This window comes from Molothrus aeneus, chromosome 14, assembly GCF_037042795.1.
Source record: "Molothrus aeneus isolate 106 chromosome 14, BPBGC_Maene_1.0, whole genome shotgun sequence".
Classification (NCBI taxonomy): Eukaryota; Metazoa; Chordata; class Aves; order Passeriformes; family Icteridae; genus Molothrus; species Molothrus aeneus.
This window is the reverse complement of record NC_089659.1, coordinates 2,195,563-2,212,493: the sequence shown is the minus strand read 5'-3', so window position 1 is coordinate 2,212,493 and position 16,931 is coordinate 2,195,563. Positions and strand designations below refer to the sequence as shown.

The 16,931-nt window shown below is 47.3% G+C and overlaps 1 protein-coding gene across 2 annotated transcripts in view; it reads left to right on the top strand.

Moving 5' to 3' along the window:
• NEXMIF (neurite extension and migration factor) overlaps positions 1 to 16,931 on the top strand; it is a 167,918-nt gene that overhangs the window by 145,446 nt on the left and 5,541 nt on the right. Inside the window, exon 3 of one of the 2 annotated variants that reach the window (XM_066559284.1) lies at positions 13,946 to 14,070. In XM_066559284.1, the coding sequence (XP_066415381.1) occupies positions 13,995 to 14,070 (76 nt within the window). In that variant the 5' untranslated portion in view covers positions 13,946 to 13,994. Of the gene's footprint in view, positions 1 to 13,825; positions 14,071 to 16,931 lie in introns of those variants that run through there. The other variant, XM_066559283.1, reaches the window with a different exon arrangement.

The following is a 16,931-nucleotide window of genomic DNA, read 5'->3' as shown; positions in this document are numbered from 1 at the left end:
GCCCTCCTTGCAGGCTGTTAGGCCACAGAGGGTGCTCCCTAAGGCTCTGTTGGTTTAGAGCTGGGGGAAGGCAGAGCTGAGCAGGGTTTGAGGTCAGACAGAGGCACCCACATGCTCGGAGCAGAGCCTTTCCCCACAGGTCACAGAGCCCTGTCTCTCCCTGCCTCCACTAAAAGGATTTAGAGACAACTTGGTATAAGAGGAATTTTAAATCTTTTTTTGTGTCTGTCGATATTTCCTTGGAGAGATCCCTATTTTTCACCTGGATGAATGGCCTTTCCCAGGTGTGGTTGACACTCAGCATGTCAGAGATGCAGAGCTGCAGCAAGGTCTGTGTGTGCCTACGTGAGTGGCTTTGGGAAGGCACCTGCAGCCTGGGAAAGGCCATGGCCACCAGAAAACCACTTACTTTTCTGGAAATACAGAAACCCTGAGTGTTGTTACCATTGAATTGATGCGAGCAGCCAGCTGGAATCTGGAATCAGCAGGGAAAAACTGGGGAGGCTGCAGCATTCCAGGCAGGCAGGATGATGGCTCCAGAGCAGGCAGCCTCAGCTCAGCATTCCCTGGCTGATCTCAGCTTTGTGTCTCAGCACTGATGTTATTTTAATACAGTCCCATGGCTGGAGTTGCTGTGATTAGCAGAGCAATTTGCAGCGCGTTCTTCAAAATTGCCAATCAGTTTGAGCCCAAAATAGATGGAAGCTGCTGCCCAAAAAAGCCCTGAGTGGTTTTGTGAAGTCTGAGCAGGATTTGAGGTGCCTCTGTGACGTGCAGGATCCCCAAGCTCCTGCCCTGCACCCCTTCTCCTTGCAGAGTGGAGAACCAGACTGTGGAGGCTGAAAGGGAAGCAGGTGTTGTAGGGATTTTGGTAAATCCCTTGGAGGTGGCTGTGTCTCCTTGTGATGCCAAGGTCACACCCTTCCCACCTCCTTTAATCCCAGCAGCAGGGCTGGATTTAGGAGGTTTAGAGGTGAGGTTTAGAAGAGGAGTGACTTTCTCCTCTTTTAGATGGTAACTGTGCACCCTGGTCATCCACTGGCACTGACTTTGAGGGTGGAATTTGCTGGATTTTGGCCACCTCGGGCCAACAGCAGTGGCAGCAGCTGCTGGAGCACCACAGGGTACAGATGGCACCACATCCATGGCACTCTTCCTCCCTGCTGGTGTTTCTGCTGCCAAGCCAGAGCCCGTGGGCTCCACTTCCCTTTGCATTTCCCCTCTCCCTGCTCTTTGCAGGGTGTGGGAGGAATGACAGCCAATGTTCTGGGAGGGGGATGGAGATGTTGGGGATGATGGGGAGCTCTGGGTCCATCACATCCATCTTTCCCTTGGAAACTGAGCTGTGCTGCCCCTTGGGCAAACCCGTAGCCAGGCCCTGCACAAGGGTGGTCACCCTTAAATCCTGGCAGGTGTTTGAGGGTCAGGTGACACAGGTGGGTGACAGAGGGGACATGAGCAAAGCCCACCCAAGGGGGGAACCTCAGGGTGCATCCTGTGTGCTATCTGGTCTTGGTTTTCCAGGGGAATTGGTACAAAACCAGGAATTCATCCTTCAGCTGGAATTTATTAATCTGTTTTCAGCTGGGTTTTGACTTTGTTGAGATCTTACTCTTTACAGCGGGAGGCTGAGAAGTATAGCCAGAAATAAGATGGGATTTAAAGTGATTTAAAATGTGTTTTCGCTTTGCTAAAGAGAAGTTGGGTTTTTTTTTTTGTTTGGTTTGACTTTTTCTTAGCAGTTCCATCATTGCTCTCAATTTATCTGGGGTACTTTGGAAGTGACAGTGAAGTGTCCTTGAGAGGCTGGGAACACATTGCTGCTGACTCCTGAAAAAGTTTTTTAAAAGCCGGATTGTTTATTTTGAGGAAAAATGACAAACCCCTTATTTTGTGGAAAGCAAAGCCCTCAGCAGGGCTTGGCATGAGGAGGGGACAAAGAGAGGCCTGGAGCCTCCAGCCAAGCTGAAGTTTCCCTCCCTCACAGCATCCCTCGCCTCGTGAGCACAGATTGGGATACGAGTTTTTTATTTTTACTGAAGAATTGATTTCATGGCTGCCCTAAGTGAGCAGAGCTGTGATGCATTAACTGGTGTCAGGCAGGGGATGTTTACCTATTTATCTTGGCTGCAGCAGTGCCTGTAGTATTTTCTTCCTGTGTTCTCCAAGACTCATTAAACGTTACAAACACCAGCGAAGTCCTAATGAAACAATTGCATCCTCATGGCTTGATATGCAAAGTAACACCTCCAGCAAAGGCTGATAAATGCCTGTCTTTATGATTTTTTCTTCCCACTACATTTACATGGAGGGGAAACATACTGACTTTCTCTGCTCTGGAGCCAGCTTGGGAGAACTGGGGGTGTTCACCTGGAGAAGGATCCAGGGAGAGCTCAGAGCCCTGCCAGGGCCTGAAGGGGCTCCAGGAGAGCTGCAGAGGGACTGGGGACAAGGATGGAGGGACAGGAGCCAGGGAATGTGGGCAGTGATGGATGGGATATTGGGAATTAGAATTGTTCCCTGGCAGGGTGGGCAGGCCCTGGCACAGGTGCCCAGAGCAGCTGGGGCTGCCCCTGGATCCCTGAAGTGTCCAAGGCCAGGCTGGACACTGGGGCTGGGAGCAGCCTGGGATGGTGGAAGGTGTCCCTGCCATGGCAGGGGTGGAACAAGCTGATCTTTATGATCTTTTCCAACCCAACCCATGCCTTGATTTGTGCTCCCCTGTGCCGTGCCTGATGCTGCAGGTGGGATGTTGGGGCAGATCCCTGGCAGCCCCAGGTTGTTCTGTTGTTGGGGTCTCTCACTGCTCACAGTGACCCTGAGAATGTTCAAAGTCTCTTTTCCCAGCCTGGTGCTTGAAGAAGGAGTCAGGGCTCTTCATTTCTCTGTCTCAAGGTTGTTTATTGTATCTTATCTATAATAAATTTTCTTCTGTCCTGCTGAGGTCCATCCAGCAGGACAGTTCCAGGCACTCTGCCTGCTCCCAGGGCAGGGTTATGTCTTTATACTAAAAACTACCTGTACAATGTTTACAATTACTTTCCAATACCTATCACCTGTGTTAGACAGTGAGCTTCTACTCTAAACCAATCTGTGAGTGCCACCATCACAGCAGAAGATGGAGGCCAAGAAGAAGAAGGAGAAAGGCTGGACAGGCCCAGTTCCCTCCATCTTGCCCCCTGAACCCCCATTCTAGAAACCCCAAAATCTACTTTTCCACCCTGTGATAACTTCACTATCATTCTACCTAAACTGTTGTGGCTGGCTGATCTTCATGTAAGGTTGGTGATTTGCTCCATGGGTCACAATCAAACCCACAGGTGTTTTGGGCTCTGTGCCAGGGTCTCTGAGCCCCCTGGCAGGGGTCTTGGCCATCCTGGGCAGCCAGAGGGATGTGCTGGGTTCCCACATTCTGTGTCCTCTCCCAGCTCAGGGCTTCATCCCTGTTGGCTTGGGAAGTGGGGCTGGGTTTGTGGCTCCCCGTGCCCTGTGAGGCCGTGCCAGGCTCCCCCAGAGCCGCGCTCTGAACGCCGGGGGAGCCCCGGCCCGGCTGATTGGTGTGGCAGGGTTTGAATTCTGCACTGAATATGACTAATAATCCATGACCTGGCTGTGATTATAGATGAAAGAAAGCTGATGAAGAGACCCTGCAGTGGCACAGAAAGGAATTAGCCATTGTCTAAAGCCGGGGCAGTACCGGAGCATTTGGATTTCACATCTGAGATTCACGGGTGAATAATTCAGCACTTGAAAAAATGCTTCAGCCTCAGTGTGACATCTCCACATCTTCTTTCAGTGATATCCAAGACTTTAACTAAACATTGCTTCCCAGGGAGCTGGGGCAGCTGTCCAGATATTTTTCCTCTTAAATATCAGCATTCCAGATTGTTACCTGGATACAGATGGAGATTTGGGCTGAGATCTTAAGAGATGCAATCTCTCCTAATGTGGGATTTTCCCTTCAGAAATCGCCTCCGACCTTCGGCGGAACCCAAAACCTTCCCAAGTAAAATTGAGAGACGTGGCTTTAGATTTAATTGTTGTTCCCATCTAATTGTGGGATCAGCTAAGGCCTGTGGAGTGGGGATGAGGTTGTTTGGTGTGGGGAATTTGGAATAAATGAAACAGTTCTCAAAGGGAAAATGTTGGTGGATTTCTTACATGTGAATAGGAAAGTGGAGGAAAAGTAGGTTGTGTATAAAACAGCCTTGGCAAATGGCTTGATGTTTTCTATAGGGGCCCTGTAACCCTCAAACTAAATCCAGTGCTATTAAATCTCTGCATTTGAGTGGAAAGGAAGAACCACCCAGGAATGGAAGTGTTAAAGTGTTCCCACAACCTCAGCTCCGCTTCCTCCAGCGTATACATTAGTATAAGTCTTTAAATAAATGATCACATATTATTCCTCAAATAATTCATCCATTTTCTGAATTATTAGCTAAAAATGGATGGTATCTTATAATTGTCATCAATTCCAACTCCTTATCGGGCCTAATAAGTTCTTTTCTCGGTGTGATAAGTGTTTTGATCATTTCCTACCTCCCCTGATTCCCTTTATAGTCAGGAGCATTCACTCCTTGGGATGCACATCACAGGATGAGACTGGGAAGCTGTTTTACCTGGAAAATCTGTGGTCCAGCTGTGTCAGCTGCAGGAAACTACTCAGGAAAATAAACCCAAGGCAGTAGGTGCTGCATGTTTCCCTAAGTGTGGCTCACTTTTAAACTCACCTTGCCAGGCAGAGCCACTGCATTGAGGTGGTCTCAGGGCAAAATGGTGATGATGATGATGATGATGTATTTGAGAGTTGCTACCTGCTTGTGTAATTAAAGGTTTTAAAACCAAATGAGCAGAAGTAACCCCAGCTTTGTGCTCTGGAGCTGAAAGCACAGGCATTCCTTTCCAAGCACAAGGAACATGCAGGAATTGCATGAAGCTGGAAGTTTTAAAAAGGAAATCGTATGGAAGGGCCCATCTGCTATCAGTGCAATCATTTATATGTACATAAAAAGGAAAAATCCTTATGAAACTTGGGAGTTGTTCAGAAATATTCAAAGGATCTGGCTAGAAATGGATATAATGTCTAAGGGGATTTTGTCTTCCGCATCCCTGTGGAACATCACCCTTTTTTGGGGGGATTTCTCACCGTTGCCTCTTTTCTGGCAATCTTTAGTTTCTTGAAGCTGATGGCCTGGGATGTAGCACAAGGCATGGCCCTGCTCATGGGAGCAGGATGAGCTTTGAGTTCCCTTCCAGCCCAAACAGTCCTGGGATTCTGGGATTCCATGTCCCACAGTAAGGGCACAGCAGCTCCCTGAACCAGTTCTTTGGGTAAAACATAGGAGGAATGAGCCCTTCCTCCCTTGCTCCATCTTAATTCCTTCCTGTGCCTAAGCCAAGCACTCTGCTGTTTGGCTTTCTATCCGTGCTTTTATGAAAATTATGTGTACTTTAGAAATTAACACTTTTTATCTGGAGTCCACACTGGCTAATTGCTAATAAGAGACAAACGAGATTTGTTAAAATTTCTCTTTCTCCTATAAAATTTCTAATTTGAAGATATTAGAAAAGAGAAATGTTTACCCCACTAGGGTTACTGCAAATATCCTGATGAGCTTTCACATCCTCCTCCGGCACCAGCCTAATTACCCTCCTTAGCCCAAACTTTAATATATTACAAATTCATATAGAAAAAAAATTCCTCTTTTCCTCCTTCTTTTTTTAAACCTGGTGTTCTTTTTTTAACAGGGAAAATAAGAGAATATTTCTCATAGGGAAAGAGGCAATGGCAAAATTTAGGACTGAGACTTTTCTTCAGCATGTCCCTGTGAAATCCAACTCTTTGTGCTGTTTTGGCTCTATGCTAATCCATATCTCTAAACAAAGTTTTACACACCCTTCTTCAGCTGAGTTCCTTCATAAAACCCAGTGTGTGAGGGACTCTGAAACATCCCCTTTCTTCATCAGCTTCTGTAATCTTAATGCACTTGACCTTGGCCTCTCCTGTTTCCTGATGAGGTTCACAGGAAGAGTTTGTTAAGCTTTTCAGACACTGGTTTGTCAATGGATCCATAAATACAGCAGCAGAAAGGGAATCTGGGTAATAAGTTCATTTAAAATTCATTTAAATGAAGCAATTCTGCTTGATTTAAATGAACTCAAGAAATCTCCATCCCAAACTATTCTTTCCCAAACTATTCTTTCTTTCCCATCAAGAAATCTCCATCCCAAACTATTCTTTATTGGTTTTTGTTATTTTAGAGCAGAGTGATGTATAATTAGCTTTGGAGAGTCCTTGTGTTTTTGTGAGGTTAATACCCCACGATCCTGCTGAATTTTCAACCTTTGCAGATTTATGAGAGTTAGAGTTTTCAATCATTCCACTCTAATTTTCTCAGAAATCCAGGCCCTTAACATTTCTGATTTTATTTAACTTCATATGCAGAGATGGAATGAAAACGACATGTTTGGAATACAGTTGCTTTTAAGGAGGAAAGGCAAAAAGCAACATCATGGGCTGTCTTTGGGCATCTCTGCTACTTAAAGGGAGCTTTGAAAAAAGATGGAGAGAGGCTTTCCAGGCAGGACAAAGAGAGTTTAAACTGCCAGAGGGGAGATTTAGATTAGGAATGAAGAGGAAATTTTTTACTGTGAGGGTGCCCAGAGCAGCTGGGGCTGCCCCTGGATCCCTGGCAGTGCCCAAGGCCAGGTTGGACACTGGGGCTTGGAGCAGCCTGGGATGGTGGAAGGTGTCCCTGCCATGGCAGGGGGTGGAACGGGCCTTTTAAGGTCCTTTCCAGTCCAAACCATTCTGTGATTCTATTAATTAGAAATGTTTTTACTTCTGGCCATCACAGCTAAACCAAAGTTTGTGTTCTTACTCATTTTCGGGAGATGAAAATCTCCCCCTCACTTGCCAGTGCTTTTCAAAACTATGCAGCTGCTGACACTAATTATTGCTTCATTTCCTTCCACTTCTATAAAATATGAGAGGATGACCAAAAAAAACCCCAGCAACTCTTCTTAATCATCCTCCCTTGCTCTAGGCAGGAATTCTCTTTATGCTTCTTGTCCTCAGAATGGGGTGCACTCATTGAAACCCTCATGAGGTCCTCCTGGGCTCCTGCATTTCCTCACCCTCATTATTCCCACAGAAATACTTATCCTGCCCCATGTGCAAATTCATCCCACATTTGGTAAAAAGGGATGTTTAATTCTTCCTCCCTTGAATCATCAAGGTTTCCTCAGGTTCTTGGTGACTGTCTGTGGGGATGTGGAGTGGAGCTGTGCTCATCTGAGGCCACAGCCTTTGTTTGTGGTCCTGGGTCATCCTTTTCCCTTCCATCTCCTCAGTCTCTCTGTTCTCCATTTCCCCACGAGCTTCCCCTGCTCTCCAGTGATTCTCCCCTGACTCTTCCCTTTCTTGCTTTGCATTTTGGAGCTCTCCTCCCTGGGCTTTGGCAGCTCTGCCTTCCCTAACCCAGGACAGTATTATGCTGAAGCCCTCCACATTTCAGACGTTCCCTCATGCGTTTCAGCTCCTCCAGGATTTTAATTGCCACCTTTTTCCCTTTGTGATACACTGCTGCTCTTGATGGCTGAGAATACATTTACAGAGAAAGCTCCTTTGGTATTTAACGTGTGCTTTGTCAGGAAGGCTGTAATTTTGTTCACTTCCTTCCTTTTGCCTTTAAGTTGTTTGTGACAGGTCTTGAAACACTCACACCTTATGTCCTCCCAGAGTAAGGTCAGAAACTGTCATTTATTTGAGAGCTGGCTTTAAATAGCCTGTTCTTAATATCATATCTGGGGGTCTGCTGGAGTTGGGGCTTGGGCTCTGCAGTAATTGTTGCATCTGCTTTCAGCTGAGGAAAAGTGGAGGCTTGCTATGAATATTAACAACTCATCCATCCTTTGCACCTTCTGGGAACACAACAGTTCTGAAATTGTTTCCTATTTTAATGGTTTTTGTGTTCTCCATCTTCTTTGCAACCTCCTTTTTCTTTAATCAACTTTATCCCCCCCCCTCCAGATTTATTCCTAATTGGAGGCTTTTATCTGTATTTATACCTGAACCTATTCTCAGCTAACACTGGCTCTGTCAGGCCTTACCTTCTTGTAGGGTTTTAGATGTCTCACTGCTGGGATTGACCCACAAAACCCTTCTTTGTTTCCTATTTCTCCTTCAGTTGGGCTTTTCTCTGGTGTGTTCACCATCATTGATAGGAAAAGCCCAGGGAGCTGCTGGGAGATGCAATTTCCTTGTGAGATTTTTCTGGGAAAAGAGCTTTGAAAGCTGAACCCTCAAGTCCAACATCCCTTTGGTGGACTGGAGCAGCACTTGGTGCTGGGCAGAGAGAGGGAGATGGTTCCACACTGTGCCTTTCCTTAGGAACTTCACCTTTCTGACCCTGCCAGATCTGGAAACCTCAGGTACTCTGCATTTTCTTTTCCTTATTTCAGCAAAAATCAGAGACCCTTGGCCTAGGTAGAAATGTAGATTCATGGAAACAGAGCTTTATTCAGAGAGGTGCTGTTAGCATTAAAATGCACCCTCATTTGCTGGCAAGTGAAAATTTTGAGGACTTGTTATGGAATTATAGTGAAAAAACAAGGATCAAATGGCATAACTGGCATCCCCCAGTTAGGGAATTATAGTGAAAAAACAAGGATCAAATGGCATCCCTGGAATAAAAAGGATCAGGGGATTTCAGGATCTGGTGGGAAAACAGCATCCTTCAGGGCAGTGAAGCACCAGCCTTCCATTGCTGTGGCTTCTGGTGCCTCACCACAATTTCTCCATGGGAACTTCTGTTCTGTGTCCTGCTGTGGGACTAAAGAGGAAAAAAAAAAGGGGGGAAAGAACCCAAGAAAAATCCAACCAAGCAGAAAACCCCCAGGCTCTTGTCCTGTGCAGAAGTGCAGCACAGGAGGAGGGGTGTGTGATGTCCTTGCTGCTGAGAGGAGCTGGGTGCTCAGGGATGGGGGGGACAGACAGACAGACAGACAGACAGGTGGCTCAGCATTTTGGGGAGAGCCTGGGGTCTGTTCCCAGGCAGTTCCTGGCTCTGCTCTGAGCTTCTGCAGCAGTTGCTGAGGTCCTGCAGGGGCAGGAGACGTGGCTGGGAGGAGCAGGGTGTGCTCAGCATCCCCCATGCACAGGGAGAGCTGAATCCTCTCCTACTATTACTCCACTGACTGTAAATATCTCAGAGACATTTACATGGTATTTCTTTTTAAGTATATAATGTTTTCATTCAAAAGTATCACAATTCTTAAAAGACCTGTCAGAGGCTCTGACATGTAATTAATTTCTCTAAAGCTCTTTTTTTGAAAGATACAACTGCATATATAGAACACCTGCACTTATTCACAATTCTGCAGGAAAAAAAGGTGCAGCTTCTTCTTCTTCTTTGCTTTCTTCCCCCACTTCTCCATAAAAAGATTCTCCTTCACTTTGGATCCTCCTCTCCATCTCCCTCATGAGCTACAACATTCAGGATGTGGAAGCTGTGTGTAAATAGGAGCTGGCACGTTGGGTTTTGTCTGGGTGTGAGTGGCTTTTTTTCTATTCAGCTTGAAGGGGAAACACTCTTGCAGCTTCAATTCCAGAGCAGCCACCACAGCTCAGGACCTTGTCCACCTCACAGAATTCCCAGTGTGCAGCTGAGCTTCCAGTCATGGGCTCATGGGCTGTTCCTTATTTTTTCCTGGTAGATTTATTTTCCTTCCTGTGCCTGGGCAGAGTATTGAGCTCTGTGGTGTAATGGTGACACCCAGGAATATGAATGAGGTGATGTTCAAGCAGCACTGGACAAGTACTTGTATTTATAGATGATATTGAGATGTAGATACATAGATTTAAGTGGCCAGGCACTGGATTCTGTGGCAATCATGACCAACTCATTTGTTTTATCCCCTCTAAGTGCATCCAGGGCATCCCTGTGACCATCCCTGGTTCTGCTGGGAAATGCCATCAGCCAAATCACTGCTGCTGCCCAAGGCAGAGTCTGCAGGGGCAGGAACCCTCTCCAGCAGGTTCCTTGGCACAATTCCTCCTTGGGCTGGCATCTGGGGATCTGTGGAGCTGGAGAGGCTGAAGAGGATGTCACCTCCCCATGGCAGCTCTGACAGAGAGCAGTGATGGGCCTGTGTGCTTTGTAAACGTCCACTCAGAAAAGCTGCAGCAGAAAATGGGCATTTCCTGGCTGACAAAGAAGCAAAGCAACTTGTTGCTCTCTTTGTAGAGGGCAGCCATTGAGCAGACACAATTTTTTGGTTGTCTAAAAGGATGGAATTTCCCCTTTTGTCTTTGTAAAATCACTGTTAGCATGAACATGCTTAAATCCTAAAGTTTGGATGGGCTTAAGTGAGCAGCAGCTCCATCATTTATGTGACTGGAGGTGAGTGAGGGAATGTGTCCAGGATTTGTAGCTTTGCAATTTGGGTGTTTCCTTCTCTGTTCAAGGGTTCCTTCCAGCCCTGATCATTCTGGGATTCTGCAGTTCTGGGAATTTCTAGAACAGGAAATAATCTGGTTTTACTCCGAGGAACTGGTGAAGGGACATTCCACCAGGACCTTGCACTGTGCTGGTGCAGCCTCAGCTGGGACAGCATTTTCCAGCCATGTTTGCTTCCACTCCAGCAGCACCAACACCCTTAACACCTCTTGAGCGTCTCAGGAGGTTTTTTAAAAGAGAACAAAAGCATCTTTTGGGTTTCTTGGCCCCCTGGATGAAGGACCTGCTGGAAGGCAGCAGGAGGTTTGTGGCAGAGGCTCCATTTTTGTGTGCATGTGGGCTGATCACTAACATGGTTTTGTACGGCCCTGTTAGCACTAGAAATAGGAAAATTGACAGGAATTGTGAGGAATGCGGCATTTCCTCAGCTGTGATGCTGAGGGGTTTTAGAGGCACTTGCAGACTTTCACCTGACCTGGGCAATAGGGCTGAAAGGGATTTCTCCAGGTCAATGAGCCCTGGGTGTTGCTGCCACAGCTCTGCATCCTGCCCTTCTGTCCATTAATTTGTCCATCTTGTGCTTAAAATGAGTTGGATTATTGTTCAGCTCCACTGCTTGCTTCCTGCTGCTCCTTCCCCTCCATCTCCTTGCTGGCCAATGACTCTGTGCTGCCAGCTGTGATCTTAGCAGCCCAGTGCCCTGAAGTCCATGGTGCAATCAGCAAAAGTGCTTCTGAATTCTTCCCTGTGCCTGAGCATGCTGTGCCTGTCCTTGAAGCACAGGCAGCCCCTCTGTGCTCCTGCCCTCCTCCTCCAGAGGCTGCAGCTCATCTGACTCCACGTCCCTTCCACCCACCATCCTCTTCCTCCATCCACTCTGGCTCCAGTCAAGTTCACAAACTTGGAGCTGGTGCCTGAGTTTCTTCCTGCCAGCTCTCCATAATATCCTGACCCCAGCAGTGCCTCTCTTCAGTGCCTGCCACCATCTGAAATTTGTATTCTCTCCTTTTTGTACCTCAGTCTTGTGTTCTGTGCTCTCCTGCTACCCAGTGTATTCTCTGCCCTTATCCCCCAGACCTCTCCTGCTTTCGTTTTTCTTGCCTGGGACCAGCTGTTCTTCTCCTCTTTGTTATCCCCAGCCTTCTGTTCCTTCCTGCTCTGCATCACATCCAGCTCCTTTGTCAGCTTCTCTTTCCCAGTTGCTGCCGGTTCTCCCCGTCCCTTTTGGGGTCTCACACTGGTCCCAAAGGTCCCCTTGTTCAGCAGGTCTCAGCAAACTGGGGCTGTCTGTCCCATCTGTACCTCACTCTGTCTGACCCTGTGGGCAGGTGGCCCACCTGGACCCTCCTCAGTTCTTCCCAGCTGCTTTTTCTGGAGCTCAGCTCTGCTCTCTGGGTCACTGCAGTTGAGGAAAAGGCTTCTCCCCAAGCACATCCCCTTTGTTGCTGCATTTCATTGTCTTCATTGTCTTCTCCAGCCTTTGGATCTCTTCCACCAGGAGCATCCCTGGTGTGTTCCCTCCCCCTTGTGCACACACATCCCCAGAAATCATAAACTATGAGATTAAGGGTGTGTGAACTCTCCCTTGGTGCCTGGGTGCTCATTGCTCTCCCCCATCTGTTCCTGCTCTCTCCATGAGGGCTGGCCCTTGAGTATCCATCAGAATCAAGGAAAGATGGACTCCTCCCTCATGGACAGGGCTTGGAGCAGCCTGGGGCGGTGGCAGGTGTCCCTGCCATGGCAGGGGGTGGCACTGGATGGGCTTTAATGTCCCTTCCCACCCAAACCACTCTGTGACACCTCAGCCCCCTCCCCAGCAGCCAGTGGTGGTTCTCTGGTCCCCTGAGACCCCTCTGGTTGTCCCGAGGCTGACAATATTTTATTAATATTTTCATTAATAGATATTCTAAAAAACTTAATTTATTAATACTTCTCCTAATTAAGGCACATTTAACAGGCAGGAGATATTATCAAGGAGACACAAAGCTGCAGCCTGTCAGTGGCAGATGCAGAGCACCTTCCACACTCAGACATTAATCCCCTTCATGGAAAAATAACTCTGATCTCTGGCCTGGCTTTTGGAGCCTCTCCTGCTGCAGCATGTCAGCAATGAGAGGGCACAGAGGGAGCTCAGGCTGTGGGGAGGGTGCTGGCAGCACAGGGGTCTCACCCCAGCAAACAGGCTGGTGCTGGAGAGCTCTGAGATGGGGATTTGCATCAAAGGAAAACTCTCGGGGTTAGTTAAATATTCCTCTAAATATGCAAAGGAATGGAGTTACTGATGCTTGTTATTCTTATCTTCCTCTCGGTGTCACAACATCTTGAAGTTGGGTGAAGGTTTCACTTACTAAGGCGGTTGTAAAGATTTCACGTTAATTAAGAGGACTCCACTGCAAATCTGAATATGAATGAAGTTTGGCTGCTGAACCCCAGGGCAATGAGTGCTGTGGGAACGGCAGACACTGACAAATGTTGATGTGAAAAGTAAAAAGCCAAACAAAAAAAAAAAAAAAAAAAAAACCCAAACTCAGAAAAACACCTAAACCAATGCTGCAATCTAGTACCTGCTCTGTGAGAGAGAAAAAATTGAGTTTGAGTCACCAGAAGAGCATAAAATAGATTTTGATTTGGATTTGCAGTCAAAGAGGTGAAATTCTGTCAGTCAGGATCCCTGATGAGGGTTCTCCAGTGCCAGCCCTGCCCAGGTTCCAGCCACATCACTCCATAGGCAGGTGGTGGCTTTGAAGGGTGGGGGGCCCTCAGAGGAGGAATGGGGAGATCTGGGCTGGATCCTCACCTCAGGTTCCTTGCTCTGGTGAAGCCCCACCAGCCTGGAGTGCTCAGCACTCCCTGGAGCTGGAGCTGCACCCACTGGGGGCAGCCATGGGGGTCTGGGCAATGGGGCTTCCAGGGATGGAGCTCCCATGGTGAACTGCGACACTGGAGGTTCTTTTCCACAACAAAATGCTTTTTGGGGAAGTTTTCCATGCCTGCCAGTGCTTGGAAGGGCTGACAGTGAGGGTGAGCAGCTGTCACTCCACATCTGTGGTTTTTGCAGCTCCATCATAGAGTTGTTGTTGAACTGGGGTGAGTCCTCTCCTTCATCTCTGCACTGGTCCATCTGGAGATGGGTGACCCTTCCTGGCTGGACATGACTAATGTGCCTTTGCACAGCAATTTTGGGTGATGTGGAGGGTCCTGCAGAGGTGCTGAGCACCTCTCCCCCTCCCAGAGCAGGACCTGGGGGAAGGAAATGCTGATAACACAACATTTTCACCTTGCTGAAAATACATGGGACTTGGCTTTTGGAGTGGAAAAGTGACAAGCTGAGAGCCTAAATAAATTGGATTTGTCCTCTTAAGGAGGCTGCAGGCAGCGTGTGAGGCTGTGTGGGGGTGTTTTATTGTTGTTATTTTTTATTCACGGTTCCTTGAGCTGATCCTGGGGATTGCACTGACTGTGGTTGTGTTTCTGGAAATGTGCAGGTTGGCCAGATGCACTGGGGCATGGAGTGAACAGAAAGAGGTTAAATTGATGGATGACCAACAAGAGCAGGATTGTGCCTCAGAAGACCAAGAAACTATCCTGATTAATGGGGTGAAAGAAAATGGTAAGGAACTTAATTATGGTACATGAGGGAGCAGCGACAACTTGGAAGCCAACTTATTTTCCTAATTCCTTTTGTGCATTTAATATTAGCAGTTTGTGGGTATCTCTGCAATGTGGAGCAGGGGAGTAAATGGGTGTTTTCTGCCCAGGAATCATTCCAGCCATAAATCTACACCTTTTTAGGCCTTAACAAGAACTGCTCTTACCTGTGCATGGCTGGAAATGTTTATGTGCACATGCAGTTTGAATTAGAGATTTTAATTTGGTTTCTTGGAGGAAAAAGTCATCCAGGACTTTGTAGCCCCTCTATCTGTTGGGAATTTCCCCCTCTCTTGGCATTACAATCCAATATTAGCAAGATTTAGCTGAAGGATACTTAGTCCCTACAAACTGGGGGGAAATTAGAGATTGGGTGGGAGAAAGGAACTGGAATGAGTGGGAAGGGAAGGTTGGATTTGTGAGCTCGTTCCTGCCTGTGTCCCATCACCCAGCACATGGGATTCCCTGTCCTGTAGTCCCTTTTCTGCACAGTGTTCCTGGGAGCCAGCAGCCAGGTGGGGAGGGATCAGCCCCTTGCAGCAGCCTCCCAGAATGCCCAACTTTGTATCTATTTCATTGATTCTATATTTGCTCTCAGAATAACTAATTAGGAGTAACAGTGCTCAGCTGTCTGAAACCCTGATTGAAATAAATAAGCTTCCAAGCATTTTCTGAGGTCATTTGGACTGTAATCTCTGGCCACAGTAAATGCAGAGGGGAGGCAGAGCCTGATGCTTTCATTCTTCAATGTATTTTATGTTTAATTTCATGGCTTTTTACATTTTGTATTGGCCCATAAATCTTGAGATAGAGAGATAGATATATTTTATTTATATATAAATTTGATCCTGTTAGATGTCAAGGACTTGGTCCTCTGACATATGTTCAGATCTTTCTGTCAGCTCTGTACAAGTTGGTAGAGACAAATGTTCTTTGCCAAAACCTTGGAGCAGCTCCAGCCACGTGGGTGCCCATGAGGACCCCACAGCTGGTGCTGGTGGCAGGTGATGCACATGCTCACCCTTGTTTGCCCCTGGGATGTAATTTGGGAGGTTCTGTCCCTGTCAGCCCATCCCCTTCCTGACTACCCAGGGTGAAGCTGCAGCTGCTGGAGCTGCAAAGGGATTTTGTAGCCATGGTCCCTTTGTCTGAGCCAGGGGACAACAAAGTCAGTGCTGCCCTGCTCAGCAAGGAGGGGATTTTTAGAGCCTCACACCAATTCCATGGAATTCAATTAAACAGGGCTTTAAATGTGCTTTAATTAGACATAACACTGCTTTAGGTTAGAAGAGACCTTAAAGCCCATCCAGTGCCACCCCTGCCATGGGCAGGGACACTTTTCACTATTCCAGGTTGCTCCAAGCTCCATCCAACCTTGGACACTTGCAGGGATCTCTGGGCACCCTGTGCCAGGGCCTCCCCACCTTCAGAGCTCAGAATTCCTTCCCCACATCCCATCCCAGCCTCCCCTCTGTCAGTTTAAACTTTCAGTTTGAACACTTCTGTGTGGGAGTTGCTGCTGAATCCAAGGCCAGAAGCCAGCACAAACTCTGGAGCTGCCACCTCCCCTTGCCCATGTGCTGTGGGGTGGATGCTGAGGGAAACTGGGAAAAGTTTTGGTTTTGCATTTTCTGTGTGAACTGTATTCCCTTGGAGCATCACTTGAACACAGGCCTGATTTTAGGCTGATATGGAGCCCCAGAAAATCAGGGTTTGGCATTTGTATTTTCCAAGAATTAAGTTCACTCACACAAGTATAAACCTAAAGAAACACCCAGAGAGGGTTTATTTTATATAATAGCAGCTTTGCCTATTGAACACAGCTTTTGAGGTTGAATTTCAGCTTTCTGCCTCCCCCTTCTTTGAGTCTTACAGCATTCACAGACATTCTTCTTTTATCCTCAAATTTTCCATGCTTCCTGTCAGCTCCAAGCTGATTTTTATTTTATTTTACTTCTGAAGTGGAACTGCACTGGTTAATTTGTTTTGGTGCTTAAGGAAAAAGATACCACCTCTGCATTTCTGATCTGAAGACTGGTGGGAGGGACTCAAAAATCAGCTTTTTTATTTATTTCCTTTTTTTAACCATTTTCAAGCAAGCCAGTCTGGCCTTTCCCAAGTCATATGTGTTGAAGATGATGACAGGCATTGCACTGCACTTCTGGCGGAGTTAGGGAGGCTTTGGGAAAAGGTTTAAAGTCCTGGGAGCGCTGTGAGGCTCCAGCTGTAGTTTGTGCTTTGTTCAGGCTTCACCGATGGCTCCATCCCTAAGGCCCCTGTAGCACAAAACTTACTGGAGTGAAATGAGGGGGGTTTTGATCTCCTCCTGGAAGGAGTGGGGCAGGCACCCCACTCCTTCCATGGCATCCTGTTCCTTTCCATCCTCCCCACCTGGGGCCTTTCCTTTGTGCTGGTGGTACCTGTGCCAGCACCAACCTCCCCTCCCCAGGCTGCCAAGGATGCAGGAGATTCACTTTCCTCTCAGTTTGGAATAAGAGCACTAGTGGAAGGTCGCAGCAGCCAAATAAATCCCTTTGCATGCTCCATTTAATGCCAAGTCCTGGTGCTCCAGTTGTGTTTTAAAGCACTTGTCCCTCCTTGGAAAGCTTTGGCTCTCACCCCTCTGCCTTCAGCAGAGCCACCAAAAAGGAGGGACCTGAGCCATGACAAAAGCAGCGGGCTCAGAGTCGGCAGAGCTCTCTGGCTGGGATGAATGCACTCATTGGAATATATTTTTTTTTAATACAGAGATACCAGAGCGTGTTCATGGATGAAAAGACATTGTATTTAAATTTCAAGGGTCATACTGTCCGTTGAGCCAGG